Source organism: Bos indicus, chromosome 3 (genome assembly GCF_029378745.1).
Source record: "Bos indicus isolate NIAB-ARS_2022 breed Sahiwal x Tharparkar chromosome 3, NIAB-ARS_B.indTharparkar_mat_pri_1.0, whole genome shotgun sequence".
Classification (NCBI taxonomy): domain Eukaryota; kingdom Metazoa; phylum Chordata; class Mammalia; order Artiodactyla; family Bovidae; genus Bos; species Bos indicus.
The window spans coordinates 119,157,640-119,172,724 of NC_091762.1; the positions used below are offsets into that span (position 1 = coordinate 119,157,640).

Here is a 15,085-nt window from a genome sequence, read left to right on the forward strand (position 1 = left end):
TGTTTTTAAATATTAATAAATATCAAACTGGGGTATGATTTGGTTTTGTCTATAGTTTTGAAAACCTAAAAACATACTGAAGAATTGAAAAGAACAAACTGGCCTAGGAACGCGTGTGACAGAGACCAACAGCGCCATCTACATTTAATCTGGAAGAACTACAGTTCACATACCCCCTTACAGAAAAGGTGGTGTTCAGTCTCTAAGTCCTGTCTGGCTCTTTTTGCAACACCACGGACTGTAGCCCACCAGGCTCCTCTGTTGCTCTGCCTGTGGGATCTGCCAGGCAAGAATACTGAAGTGAGTTGCCATTTCCTTCTCCAGGGGATCTTCCTGACCCAGGGATTGAACCCACCTCTCCTGCACTGGTAGGCAGATTCTCTACCACTGAGCCACCTGAGGAGCTCTCAAAGAGGGTGTATCTTTGAACAAATATCTTCAAACCACTTTTGAAGATTAAAAAAATAATCTATAGAGACTGTTCTACCACATATTCAGCCTTGTGTAAACTGCTCATTCACTCTGAGCTTCCGCGATGACTAAGCAGAGCCCTTGGAGCCTCTCTCCCGTAAACCCAACTCTGGGCCTCCAGAAACTACAGACACATTCCAGACTGAAGATAAGCAGGGGACGGACACAACAGGACACATTTCATGACTCAGGAAGCTAAAGCGGTGAAAGGAAACATTCTGTTCACAAAGCATTTAGTCTAATTAAGGAGAGTCAAACACTGACAGAACATCCCCTTCACATCCCAGCCCAAAGTGTCCCCGTGAGAAGACAGTGTGTCCCCGAGGCTGATTCACAGAACGAGGTGCTCTGCCACGTAATTTCAAAACAACAGTGAGGCAAGAAGGGAAAGAAAAACAGTAAATTATGACTTACAACTCAACTGTTTCCCAATTAACGGAATGCTTACACTTTCTCCTAAAGCATGTCCAAAGCTATCTTTTAGCTTCTCCTGAGCGGCAAAGTTCTGCATGAAACCCTACAATTCTGATACCAAACGCCTACCCTCCAGTTTCGTCGCACTGGAATTCTCTTGGAAAGACAGCCTCCAGAAGTCGTAGAAAACACACGTCCCTGTGATGAGGCAGCAGGGGCAAGAAGGGAGCCCCAGCTCTGGAAGAGGTGGGCCCGCAGCCCTGCATGGAGAAGGCCCGACTGGGAACGCGTCTCCAGCACAAAAATGAAGCAAGCAGGGCAGCAGCGGTCAGTTACGGATTACGGACATGAACACAAAACACTATCAAGGTTGAATAGGTACTCACACATACATGATTACACACAACACACGCTCTGAGATGCACAAAGTGCTCTAAACCAATAATCTGGTCAGGTTCTGAACAGAATGAGTATAGCTGGAAAATGGCAGGTTTACTGTAATTATCTTAGAAAATGGTCATAATTTTGCTTGAGTCGCCCACATTAAGAAATGGCACTTAAGTGAAAATAAGCAGAATTACCGTTGTAAATTGTTATGAATTATCCTTGGGAGGCAGAGGAGAAAAAACTGGGATGAGGAAGAAGCAATCCCGTTGATGAAGAAGCGGTAAGTCCCCACATGGCTCAGTCCCGGCAAATGTCAGGGGCTGGGACAGCACCATTTTGTTTTTCTAGTACTCTGCCCAGCGGGAGCTGGTGTGACAAGAATCATGCATATGCCCACGTCAAATCAAAGTCTGGAAAAGTCAGAGGGGCGCAGGAGAAAAGAAGGCGCACAGGGCGAGCCTAGGAAAATGCTCAGGCCCTGAGGGGGTTACTGGGCAGGTGGGGAGGCCACAGGCTCAGGACACCCTGCATCCTGACGGCAGAGGCAGGGCGGACGATGAGGACTCTGAACTAATTCTGGGAAATGGAACCTGGATTCACGCCTCGACAGGCACGCCACAGAAAGGTTCTGAGAAAAGGGAACACGGGGTCACTGTGACACTCGTGAAGATTAGCTGGCGGGCAGGCACACAGGGATGGGTGGGATGAAGAACAATGAATCGAGGAGCGGAGATCCAGAACCAGGGCCTGCGGCCCCACCCTAGCGGCGGGACCTGGGGAAGGGGCGGGGTCAGGAGGGAAAAGGCGGGTTTAGGCAGATGATCCCAGGGGATGAGGCAATGACCCCACCAGGACCCCAAACAAAACCTCCCCAACCATATACAACACCCTAACAAATGCAAAAGACCTGGAATCACACGAACTGTGTTCTCAGACCACAACAGAATTAAACTAGAGCAATATTTATAGCACCAAATGCATATATTGGAAAGGAAGAAAGATCTAAAACCAATCACCTAAGCTTCTACCTTAGGAAACTGGAGAAAGAAGAGCAATTGAAGTCTAAAAAAAGCAGATTAAAAAAAAATAACAACAAAAACTGGAATAGATGTCAAGGAAACTGAAAATAAGGAAACAGAGAAAATAAGGACTTCCACAATACAGGTTCAAGTGTGCAAGCTGGCACACCTTTTCTGGAGAACAATTTCAAAACACACAGTAGCCATAAAATGCGTTCACATAATCTGACCCATAACTCCAGTTTCATACTTTAGAAAAGTAACCTGAAATGGAATAAAAATAAGTACAATATGCTCATTACTGTTATTATAAATATGAAGAAGTGAAAATAACCCCAAAGACTGATATTAAAGAAATGAAAAGGACTGTGCCTGTATTTCAGAGATCAACTTTTTCTGTAAAGGGCCTATGTATGGCTTCATATATGTACCTTGTTTTTCTTATAATCCTTTAAAAATGTGAGGACCATTATTGGCAGCTGAGGCCTGGATGGGCCCCCAGGCCATGGTCCCCCACTGCTGACTTGCTTCTTTCAGAAGATTTATGAGGCATGAGTAGCCATTAAAAAACTGATTTTAAATATTTAACAAAATAGGGACACACTCTTATTAAAAGTTACCGTACAAAGACATATGCAGGATAATTTTTATTTAGAAATACAGGAACACACAAACACTTTAAGAAAGATGGGAAGAAGCCGCATTAAACTCTGACACCTCCCACGATGCGGGTCCGGCCTGGACTTGGGTTTCATGGCTCTGACCTCCCTGGCTTGAGCCCACAGTGCTCCTCCCCGTTACTCCTCATCGCATACTCGCGCCCGGCCTCCTGCCCTTGCCCACTCACAGCCCCTCCAGAGCTTGGCCTCCCCGCGACAGTCTTCTCCCCACCCCTGGGCAGCACCCCGGACCCGCTCCTCCCTCAAGCCTCCAACACGGCCTCCCGCCCTCGCAGCCACTCTGGACTGAGGACCTGTCTCTCACCTCACTCTGAAGACAGGAGCCACCTACGGAGAGCTCTGAGAGCCCAGGTCCTGGCCCCCAGGCCTGCCCCACCCAGGCCCCGCCCCTCCTCTCCCCACCCCGCCCCGCCAGAACTCACAGCATCCTCAGTTTGTGCAACTTGCGGTCGTTCTGATCCAGCCACGGCCCTTTGTCGTACTTCAGGTACTCAATATCCTCGACCACCTGCGTGCAGGGATTTAACAGAGGACTTAACAGAGAACATTCAGCGCACGACAAACCACAGACCCCGGCAGGAAGGATCACGCCCTGAGGGTCAGAAAGAAAGGTCTGATGGTCAGCCTTCAGTGAAGTTGGGGGGGAGGGGTGAGCCCCATGCGGGCGCCGGGCCAGCTGAGCCCCGGTGGAGTGGCAATTCCCCACAGGCTGGGAGGACGGGGCAGGCCTGGGCATGGGCAGACTGGAGACGGCAGGGGCTGGGGCGCAGAGGGGAGCCAGGCCTCCTCCAGACTCATTTCCTCCCACAACTTGACTCCAGGAGGCAAGCTCATCCACTAAAGCAGCAACAGGACAAGAGGATGCACACAATTCCTAGAGCTCCAAGAGCCCACACTCCTCAGCCTGCAGTCTGGACAGCCGGACCTCCCAGTGGGCCGGCCTTTTCAAACACATTCTCCCCAAAACACGCCAAACTCGGGGACTTCTTAAGGTTCCAAGAATGTGAGCACATTCAGTTATGAACTCCAGTGATAACAGTCTCGGGGAACACGCACGACTCTTCTGCCCAGACCCGTGCCATGTAAAGCCTCTGCCAGAGGGACAGAAATAACCTGAACACAAGGACACGGACATCACAGACAGAGCAGCCTGGAAGGAGACGAAGCGCGGCCTCGTTTCCAGGCAGAAAGAAGCAAGCCTAAGAGAACCCCCGGAGCTGGGCCAGGGCCTGCCTGGACCGTGGGCCCCACGCCCCTGCTGTGAGAAGGGCCGGCTCCCTCCCCACGCGGGGGAGGCGCCGAGGCCCTGCTGTCCTTAAAGCAGCCGCCTCTGCAAAGCTGTCTGCCGTCACCATCTAGTCCTCAACTCCAGACCAAACGCCTGTACTTTCTTTTAGAATTTTTAAACTTTTTAAAATAAGTTATTGGCTTCCCTGGTACCTCAGCTGATAAAGAATCTGCCTGCAATGCAGGAGATCCCACTTCAATTCTGGGTTGGGAAGATCCCCTGGCAAAGGGAAAGGCTTCCCATTCCAGTATTCTGGCCTGGAAAATGTGTATAGTCCATGGGGTCATAAAGAGACAGACATGACTGAGTGATTTCACTTTTCAATTGATACTTAATATAAAATGAGGGATTTTTTTTTTAACCAAATGATGCTCATTTGCCTCAACACCATGTAAGAGCTAACCCAGTCTCTTCTACTTTTATCATCGTTTAAAGCACTGACTTTTCCAACCGTGGGCACACGTGCACCTGTTTCTGGACTCTGCTCTGTTAAACCACCTATTATCTCCTTTATTAATAGTGCAGTGCCTTCATTACCGTAAATCTGTAATATGTTTTTACACTTGGGAAGGAAAATGTTATTCTTTTCCAAAAACTGTTTTTAAGCTGGAGGATAACTGTCTTACGATGCCATGCTGGTTTCTGAAGTGCAACACGGAGACTCATCTGCAACCGTGTAAACCCCTCCCAAGCCTCTCCCTCCTCCCTTCCCGCTCCCGCATCCCACCCTCCAGGTCGTCACAGAGACAGGCTGGGCTCCCTGTGTCATACGCCACCTTCCCACCAGCTGCCTATCCAAATGTTTTGATTACTCAAGCTCTCCTGAAAATGGCAGAGGGTGACCTGCACCCACTACTTTGGGGAAAGCTGGTATCTTTATGTGGTCGACCCCAAACAACACGATCCAGAGTTGAAACCCAAGCCTGACCTGGAGGCGGGCCTCCTTGTGCGTGGACAGTGGTTCCTCCACAGCCTTGATGCCGTGAGGCGTTGCCGTGTTTCCTACTGAGGACCGCACGCTGTGCAGCAGTGTGGGGTTTACTACTGAGAAAATCCACGTGAGCGGACCCTCGCGGTTGAAACCCCTGTCGTTCAAGGGTCAACAGTCTCAATAAATCTTACCTATTAACTAATCCAATGCTCAATTTTACCATAACCCAAAATTCCTTGCATCTCCACCCTTTCATAATTTTAAGATCCTAGAAAGTGAATACCTTAAAGGAAAATCAAAACGTCATGCTCAGAGAAATGTGATGGGAGGGGCGAGGCACTTGTATCAGATCACGGAACACAGATGCTTCTAACATCAGGAGGAGCCGAACTCATCACTTGATTTGCAAAACCCCTACACAGGAGTTAAATTTAAGAAAAATTATAAAATGTTCAGCCGTTTTCTTACCTTTTCTGCATCCTGAGCTTCCCATGCACTGTACTGTAGAACCTCACATTTCTCACTGTAAGAGGAAACGAGATGCTTTCCTGTAAGTCTTCCCAGTGGACGTCACTGCACAGATGAATACCTGACGCCAGGCGCCCACTCTAAACAGAAACGCCCGCATTCTCTGAACTGGCTCTCAGGGAATGGCTGGCCAAGAAGGGCAAACCTGAGGCAGGGCTGTGCCCAAGGCTGGATGGTAGTAGCAGCAGGCCTGTTTTCTGACCCTCACCTGACTAGACCGCCCCCACCGCACAGGCAGGAGAATGGTGCTTACGGGGCAGGGACACGGGTCAGCTCCGCGGGCACGCAAACCTCCACCGGCGGCAGCACGCATCGCAGGAAGCACAGGGGGCCCAGGGCCGCACGGACGGCAGCCGGGGGCGGCTCGGGAGGGTGGGGCAGATGGGGTGGCGGAGGGACATGTTACTTGAGCTGCTGTAATTCTGGGGAGCCCAGCGTCTGACCATCTGCCCTGCTGGGCGAGGATGTGAACTTTCTTGGCTCCACAGGGGATTCACCAGCCACCAGAGAGCAAGTGCGGGGCTGGGTTCACCTCCTAGGAGGGGGCTGTCTGACCTCCAGCAGGACGCAAAGCAGCCCCTCAGGAGCCCAGGCCCGTGTAGGGGTATGAGCTAACTCCCCACTCAGCTCGGGTACAGAGCATGCAGGAGCACTGGACGAAGCAATGGACACTCAGAACCCCTGCTGGACACTTCACCAACAGGAGGCCCTGGGTGAGTTCTTGAAAATTAAATGCCAGGTGCAAGAAAACCCTTATTTCATCTGTAAGCCGAATCTAAGACTTCCTTTCCTGACAGCACAGCTCAATGTCCTATTTGGGACTGGCTGGGGAGCCTTTGCTCAGCAGTGACTTTGCAGCTAGAAGATCACCACAAGGAATCTTTGGAACTGAGAGTCTAGGGCCGGCCACCTCTCCCTGACACCTCTCCATGCCCGCCCCGGCAAGATTCACAGGACTTTCTTTCTGCGCTTCTGGCCTTGAAAATAGAGCAGCAGTCTGTTTCTACTACCCATGAGAGAAAAGCTGATCACAAGGAAGCACTGGTTTACAGCTAAAAAAACTGCATTCTAATTCAAAACTTTTCTTCCAAAACTGCTAGACAATACTCTGTTCACAGTTTCAGTTACTTTGAAATTTTAAATAACAAGAGCAAAACATTTTCAGGTATCAAAAAAGGCTTACGCTTTCTAAAAGTCTGAGAAATTCTACTAGAAACCTTAACAGCATTACGGAAACATCCTAATTGTAGCTGGACGTGAGTGACGGCAGGAAATGACTGCCGTGTGCCTGACACACGAGGGCCACAGGACGACTGGCCAGAGAGCGCAGATGCTCCGTGCTGTCAGAGGGAGGGAGAAGCAAAGCTGCAAAGGGGCCCAGTGGTGTTTCCACCGAACCCAAAGGCCCCTTAAGCAACAGCTTTCAAAAGGACCGACAGGCGCTGCTGAGCCTTCCCAATCACAACCACCGAGTCCCTCCAGACAACCTTTCTAGGTAAAAGGGCCACTCAGTTGCCACCGAGAGTGAAAACATGAGTTCTCTAATGTTAAAACCTGTCACCAAACATAGCTTCATCTCACTTCTACTATCAGAATAGCCTAAAGATACGACAAAATAAATATTGGCTAAATTAATAAAACAAACCAACTCCCAGCCGACCAAATCAAACTGAAATGTCTGCTGTCATTCTTGCTTATAAACGTCAGATTAAGGCTCCCCAGACGAGATGGAGTGAAACGAACTAGAAGCGCCCCCGGGGCTGGGGGCCATGTGTGCAGAGCTCCATCTGGCACATAAACCCACCACGCCCCGGCTCACCTCATCTCAGGCAGGAAGGTCCCCTTATAGGCATTCTCGATGTCCTGAAGGTAGGCGGAGGTGATCTTCATCTCGTGTGGCTAAACAAAAGCAGAAAGCAAACGTGGGAAACGTCTGTACTTACGTAAAGTGTGAGACAAGCGACCAACACGGTGCTCCCAGGACAGCCGTGTGGGGTGCTGCAGGGACGGGGGTGACAGGAAAGAGCTGCAGTGCCAGTTCCAACAGTCCCCTCCTGCCGCCCAGAGCACGGGAGTCCGCCCAGGGAGGCCTGGGCTGCGGCCTTCTCTTCCCAGACTCTAAGATGTGGACTGCGCGCGGCCGCGGCGCCTCCCGTTCCGGGAATGAGAGGTGGCAGGCCGCAGCAGGGGAGGGCCCGCCTCTCCCCCATCCTCACACCCCGCTGTCACCAGCTGTCTCCCCACCCCGCCCACCTCCTCAAGCTCACTTCCCTTTCACATGAAGCTTGCCAAGCACAGAAATGTAAACTTCCAATCGTGAGCGCAACTCTCCACACTGAGAACCTTAGTTTAGCAGTGCTAAGGGCTAGGTTATCTTTCCCCATGTCCAAGTTTCTTCGTGGCGTCTGCATGTTCTATTTCCCTGTTTACTATTAGTATCCGCCATAGGAATACATGTCTAAAAATGACATAATGTTTCTTTGATAAAATGTCTCCTTTTCTTAGACACAGTGGTAGTTTTAGCTGGTGACGGTATTCATCAAGTACTGGAAAAACAACAACGTTAATAGATCTAATGTGTTCCTTGAAACTGTCTCTTAAATATTGCTACCCAGATAACAAGAGTTATCTAGAGAACTGTAAATATTAATATATAACTTCCTATTTCTCAATAAATGTCACTTTAATAAGCAAAAGCGTTCCCTAGAGCGATAATTAAATACTCTGACTTGTAGTTCCCATCTCTGGCCACCAGATGGAATGTTCTCCAAAGCACAAACCACACAGCACGCTCGGGAGTAAAGCCTCCAAGGCGCAGCCAGGCCACCAGCAGAGACACAGGTACCCTGAGCACGCGCAAACCGATCGGGGGGCAAGAGAGTGACCGCAGGCTCCTTAAGCCGCATCGAGAGCGCCTGAGCATCTCTGCTGCCCTGGAGACGACCAGCCCTGAGAGGCACTCGCTGAGCACCCACGTGAGCCCCAGTGCCCAGGACGGACCCTGGGACAATAGATACACAGGCAAGTCCACACTGACATCAGTGTCAAAAAGACAGTGTTTGCTCCCATGAAAAAACACCCTCAGCAGGACTGATCTTTCCAACAAGGACTAGCTGTAAGGGCGACGACGGGCCTGGCCACCATGCACCTCGCCGGTAGGACCAATTTCAAATCGCAGGGCTTCCAAGACCGACTGCCTCAGCACCACTAAGGCGGTGAATGGACGTGTGTGGAGATCCCTCTCTGGGGTCACAGAGTCACTGAGCAGGAGAAAGAGGACAAAGGGCCCAAACCCGTTAGGTGTGAGAGGTAAACTCAAAGGGTGTTAGAGACGACTCAACCTGCAGGAAGCGACAGAGCACGGCCATCAAGAGCAGAAAGGGAGGCCGCGTCAGGGGGCACGCCTGCCCTCAGGGCGCCACGTGTGCAGACGACACAGGTACAGGGGGTGAAGGCATGGCACACCAGGGCCAGGGGGCCCCGGGGAGCAGGGGCAAGCAGGGGGCAGCAGGGCCGCCCGCAGCCCACCACACTGGGACCTGGGGGACGGCACGTGCACACCCAGGTCCCGGGGAGCAGGGGATAAGCAGAGGGCAGCAGCGCCGCCCGCAGCCCCCCATGCCGGCACCTGGGGGATGGCGCGTGCACGCCCAGGTCCCATGGGCCCTTCAGTGAGTCAGTCCCCACCACGTGTAAACACCACCACCGTGAATGCCGACACCCAGAGAGGCGGGTCTAGGACAGGAAGGCTGAGTTACGTTTCCCTTCTTCTGGATCCGGCTCTGGACCTCGGGGACCGGCACGTCCACGTAGACGACCACGTGGGGGGGCAGGTACTCACAGATGGTGACCTTCTTCACCTGGTTGTAGTGGTCCACACCTGGGGGGAGAGAAACGCCTCCTGTCAGCCAGTGGTCCAGACAGCCTTCAGGCACACGTCCCTCTCAGATTGAGGGAAAAAGGGGCCGGCAGCTCTCAGAGCTGCGTGTCAACCAGCAGCCGCATGACAGTCATGACCGTGACCGCCGGCTACATGCACATCGTGCTGGCTCACAGCGCCCGCAGCCGCCCCTCCACAGCAGGGCTCCCCCCATCACCACAGACCACAAGGATCAGGCCACAGAGACCAGCTGACTACCCCACAGTCAGGGACTTTCCTGGTGGCTCAGTGGTCAAGAACCCGCCGGCCAATGGAGGACATGCCGGTTTGATCCCTGGGTTGGGAAGATCCCCAGAAGAGAAATGGCAACCCAATCCAGGATTCTTGCTGGAGAATTCCATGGACAGAGGAGCCTGGTGGGTTACAGTCCATGGGGGTCTCAAAGTGTCAGACGTGACTGAGTGACTAAATAACAAGAATCCAAAGTTAGACACTGGGATTTAAACCCAGCCTAGTAACACTTTCACTTCACTTCAAGAGTTCTCTGCAGCCCAGATCTGCACATGCCTTGGCTGCATACAAGGTACAATGGGTAGCGCCATCGGCCCGGTGGTTAGCCCCACTGGCAGGTGGGTCCACTCTATTCCCCCACAGGCTCGCCAAGTGCGCATCCTGGGTGCCTCAGGCCCAGCTGGCCCCGCAGGTGCTCCACTGCCTGTTGCGGGTCTTCCTCTTGTGATGCCCCGTCCAACCCCAACTTCCTACCGAGGGTCTCCTTCTTAACCTCCCTTCCCTGAACACATCCTTCAGACAAACGGTCTCAAACGGAACCACACATCTCCCTTGCCTAACCCCGAGGGGCTCCCCTGTGCGTGCCTACCCCCAGCCCCTGGCCCCCCTCTGAGCCTCGCCAGTGCCCACAGCGCATGCCACTCCCTTGAGCGCAGCACCGTGGCCTAACCTGGGCTCCCTGCTCAGGGGCGCTGCCCCTGAGACCCCATCTCCACGCGGTCAGCCGTTCCCCAGGCTCCCTCGCTCCTTGTGGCCAGGCTAACTGCAGCCAGGAGCCTTTTCCCTTGTCTACTGGCCACTTGTCAGACCTTCAGCACCGCCCACCCGGTGCTACTGGCACTGAAAGCACCAGAACAGCATGTGGGCGCGAAGGTGGCCTTCCCAGGGCCAGGAAGGGCCGCGGTGGCTGCAGGCAGGAGGCTCCAGGACAGGCTGCTCAGGGAGACCATCTGCTGGGGCTCTCCAGTGCGCTCTCACGGGGAGAGATGACTTTAGGAGGGAAAGGGCGGGCAGGGACTGGCTTTCCCTGAGGGAAGGCGGCCTTCCCAGGGCCAGGAAGGGGCCACGGTGGCTGCAGGCAGGAGGCTTCAGGACAGGCCGCTCAGGGCGACCGTCTGCTGGGGCTCTCCAGTGCGCTCTCACGGGGAGAGATGACTTTAGGAGGGACGGGGCGGGCAGGGACTGGCTTTCCCTGAGGAACGGCATCATTCATCTACTTATTAACAACAGACGCTCACAGAACGTGTACTAGCTGCAGGGTGGGTCTAGCAGGACCTTTACAAAGCCACCCCCGTGCCCACAAGGCCAGCCTGCCGCCGACTCACATTGCTTCCGGATGAAGCCTTGTCGGTACATCGCCTCCAGGAAGACAAAGTCACTGTAGATGGAGCGCTCCAACACCACACCCTGTCCTGTTTAAAAACATGGAAACAAAAATCAGAATCAGAGAATAACTGCAGCAGTGAAAACCAGTCTGTTCACTTTAGAAATGGAAAAAAATTATTTACAACTCCATTTCCATACCAAATATTTTCAAAAGAACACACATCATATATGCACTTCTAAGCAGAAAATCATTTTCTAAAACTAGAATACTCATCCACTTCAGAAATAGAATGTTCTGTTTTGCTCTTTCGCAGATCCAACAGGAACATCAGCTAACAGAGAAAAGGCACTGGTTTTTGAACTGTAGACTCCCCACCCCCACCCCCATCCTGCCCCCATCCCAACTGCTCAGTGAGACCCTGGGGTCAGCCCTCACCACACCATCGTGAATCTCAAGTATGATCTAACTGGAAAGCCAGAACTTGCCTTGTCAAATACCCCTTAAAAGCAGCTCTACAGAGAGGCAATCTAGGACCGAATTCCGGAAGGGGCCCGAGCGCAGCCTACGCCCAGCAGCCGTCCGCCGCGCAGGGACACGCACCTGTGCTCAGCAGGTGCTCCAGGGCATCCGCGTACTGCAGCAGGCGGCTGGCGTACAGCCAGGCCTGCAGGCGGTAGCTGTTGCCATCGTTGCTTTTCGGGTCGTCGTAAAACTTCTCCAAACTGCAGTTGCCACTGAACTGCACAGGCAGGGGCTTCCCGTCCCCTGTGGTGCTGTCCACATAGTGGATCCCCGCCTCGGGAAAGTGCTTCAGGCCTGAGGAGACAAGCCCCCAGACGAAACGTGACGCGGAAACGTCACAGCCCACAGGGAGCAGCGGGGACCCAGCTGAGCACCATCCCTGTGGCCGGTCAGCTGAGACCGGGGAAAGGTACCCTGATGCCTGTGTTCCTGGTGTGCAGAAGGGAGCGCGCGAGACCCTGGAGACACATGTGCAGGGGCGGCATGAAGCCCAGGGCTGATGACAGCAGGTCCCCCGCAGCCTTGTGTGAGCTCCTCCCGAGAGGGAGAGCTGCCCCTACGTGCGGGCGTCCGCTGCCTGCATGTGGGCACTGGCCTGTCAAATACCAGAGAAGGGGCTCGGACAATACCGGCCCAGAGTCAGAACCGTGGAGACACCTGCCTCTGCACCAGGGAGCTGCGTGCCACCACTTCCTATGAGGGCATGTGTGCGTGAGTGAGGGGACCATCGGCCCTGCTCCAGGGGCTGCTGCACAAGTGAGACTGCTCGTGTTAATGTGCTCAGCTTACATCACCAACATAAAACCCCAGTCCAAACTCACAACCGGCTTGGACTTCAAAGAGTTTCCCTTATCTGGAAGACTAAAAACAGCTTTTTCAATGAGTGTTTCAAAAATGTAAAATACCTACCTTAGGCCCAATTCTATCTACTCAAAATAAAATCACACCCAGACAAGGAACTGTTTACCTGAGAAGACGCTGTTATTCTGCATAATAACAAGTTCATACCTAGTTTCTCTGCTATTTCTTTCGCAAGCTTGCTTTTTCCAGAACATATATTGCCATCTACAGTTATCAGTTTGCTCTTTTCTGTCATCTTTTTGGTTGCTTTTTCACCAAGTATGTACGCCAACGGGCCATACTGCAGCTTGAACTGGACACTTGTATGAATTCCTCCCTGAAAAACACACACCAAACATCACCACCATAGGAGCATCGTGGTTATTGCAGGCATTAGCAACTTTTAGATATAAATGCCAAGAAGACCCTCGGTGACAAAAGAACCAACATCAACATCTTTATAACCTATTTGTTTAATTACCATCTCCTAGTCCCACCCCCAGCATAAGTTCATAAAGGCAGGATACTGTTTTGACTACTGCTAAATCCTCAGGGCCTGGAACAGGACACATCTCCTTGTTCATTAAAAATTGTACGTGTGTATGTGTGTGTGTGTGTGTGTGTGTGTGTGTGTGTGTGGTGTGTGTGTGTGTGGTATGTGTGTGTGTGGTGTGTGTATGTGTGAGTGTTGTGTGTGTCTGTGTGCTGTGTGTGTCTGTGTGCTGTCGTGTGTGTGTGGTATGTGTGTGTTGTGTGTGTCGGTGTGGTGTGGTGTGTGTGTGTGTGTGTCTATGTGTGGTATGTGTGTCTCTTTGTGTGGTGTGGTGTGTGTCTCTGTATATGTGTGTGTGTGTGGTGTGGTATGTGTGTGTGTGTGTGTGGTGTGGGGTGTGTGTGTGTGTGTGGTGTGGTGTGTGTGGATGAATGAAAGAAAGGTAGGATGGAGGGGAGGTGGGAGGAAGGGGACAGAGAACATTTCTTTGGTTCAGGCCTCAGTCTGTGGAACAGGTTATCTCATGTTTTTAAACAGCTCCCGATGTCCTCAAAGTACTTGAAAGCTAACAGACCTAAAACTGAAATTCAGCATGACCTGACCCCCATCTGCTCCCCTCACAAGCTCCCCTCCACCACCCACCAAGCAGAACAAAGGCAAGAGTCACCTGTGACCCGCTCCTCCTTCCTCCAGCTCCATCACCACACACACAACCCCACTGACCCCAACCCTTAAGTCTCTCTGGCCAGCGGCCCCTCCCTCCCCTCGGCACACTGACTGCAGCCATCTCACATCCCTTGTCTGTAACGCAAAAGCCTGCTTCTCCTGTCTCCAGCATGCAGATCTATTCTCCACACTGAAACTCAAACACCAAGCCTCGCCACTGTCCCCCATCCCAACCAAAAAACCCCACAGATCAGCACAGGGAGGAGCTGGAATGCCCTGTGCAGTACTGGGCTAGAGCTAGAGACATTGGTGTGAACTCATGTCCAGTTCACGACAGACACAGGGGGTCACACAGGGAAACACTCACGGACACAGGTATTCAGAGGTGCGTACAACGGACTCCCCTGCTCTGTCTGCCAAGAGGGCCTAGAGCAACAACACCCCAGGATCAATTATGCCGAGCACCTAGATCTTGGTTTCTAATGCTGTTCTCCACTCAAAGGAGCAAGGGCTCCCGGGAGAAATGGCTGATTCTATGGCTACCTCTTGCGAGGCCAGGTAGTAAGGAAGTGTTCACACACACACCAGGAGGGGCAGGCTGCAGGGATATAGGAGCCACCTGAACGAGTGCCCAATGGCCACAGCTGGAACAGCCTGAGCAACACAGTACAGCTGCACTGAGTTTTAGCCCGAAATACAAAACAAATATACACAGTCCATACTGGTATAAATATAGAAGTATGGAAGAGAGACAAGCCTCCCACACGATAGAATTCCAGATAATTCATGAGGATACTCTGCCCTGGGGACAGAGAATAATCCCCAGTCCCTGGGTATGGGCTGCACGCAGTGACTTCCCTCCAAAGAGGACTCGATGGAAAGCGGGGAGAAAGAGCAACTTCACAGCAGAGACGCTGCCACTGCCCCAGTCAGGGGACTAAGGTCGACAGTGACAAGTCACATTCATGGTGTACCTTGCACAGTACGTGAGGAGGACGGCACTTGACCTCTGTGCTCTTCCTCCCAGAACACACAACCCCAGTCTAGTCATGAGAAAATATCAGACGAGTCCCATCGAGGGAGAAACTACCTGCCCAGTACTGCCCCAGACTGCTGCAGTCCTCAGACACAGGAGAACCTAAGAAACCCTTGCAACCACAGGAAGCCAACGGGCAGAACGATAGGTATCACAATGCTCCAGAGGTAACGCCTGAAAAGACAAACCACCCAAAGGCCCATCGACAGGAGACCAGTTTAGTAAACGGCAGGGCAGTCTCCGTGTTCCCAAGGTCTCAAATCCCAACAACCAAGAACCTAATTCACTGAGCAGCAGCCGTGTGCCAGTAGG

General features: G+C 52.4%; 1 protein-coding gene across 3 annotated transcripts in view; it reads right to left on the reverse strand.

Moving 5' to 3' along the window:
• Positions 1–15,085, reverse strand: part of NDUFA10 (NADH:ubiquinone oxidoreductase subunit A10) — a 38,984-nt gene that overhangs the window by 18,502 nt on the left and 5,397 nt on the right. For all 3 annotated transcript variants that reach the window (XM_070787013.1, XM_070787015.1, XM_070787014.1), the window contains exons 2-8: positions 12,747–12,915; positions 11,817–12,032; positions 11,215–11,301; positions 9,477–9,598; positions 7,538–7,617; positions 5,659–5,713; positions 3,394–3,479 (exon numbers count right to left, since the gene is read on the reverse strand). In XM_070787013.1, the coding sequence (XP_070643114.1) occupies positions 3,394–3,479; positions 5,659–5,713; positions 7,538–7,617; positions 9,477–9,598; positions 11,215–11,301; positions 11,817–12,032; positions 12,747–12,915 (815 nt within the window). The remainder of the gene's footprint in view (positions 1–3,393; positions 3,480–5,658; positions 5,714–7,537; positions 7,618–9,476; positions 9,599–11,214; positions 11,302–11,816; positions 12,033–12,746; positions 12,916–15,085) is intronic.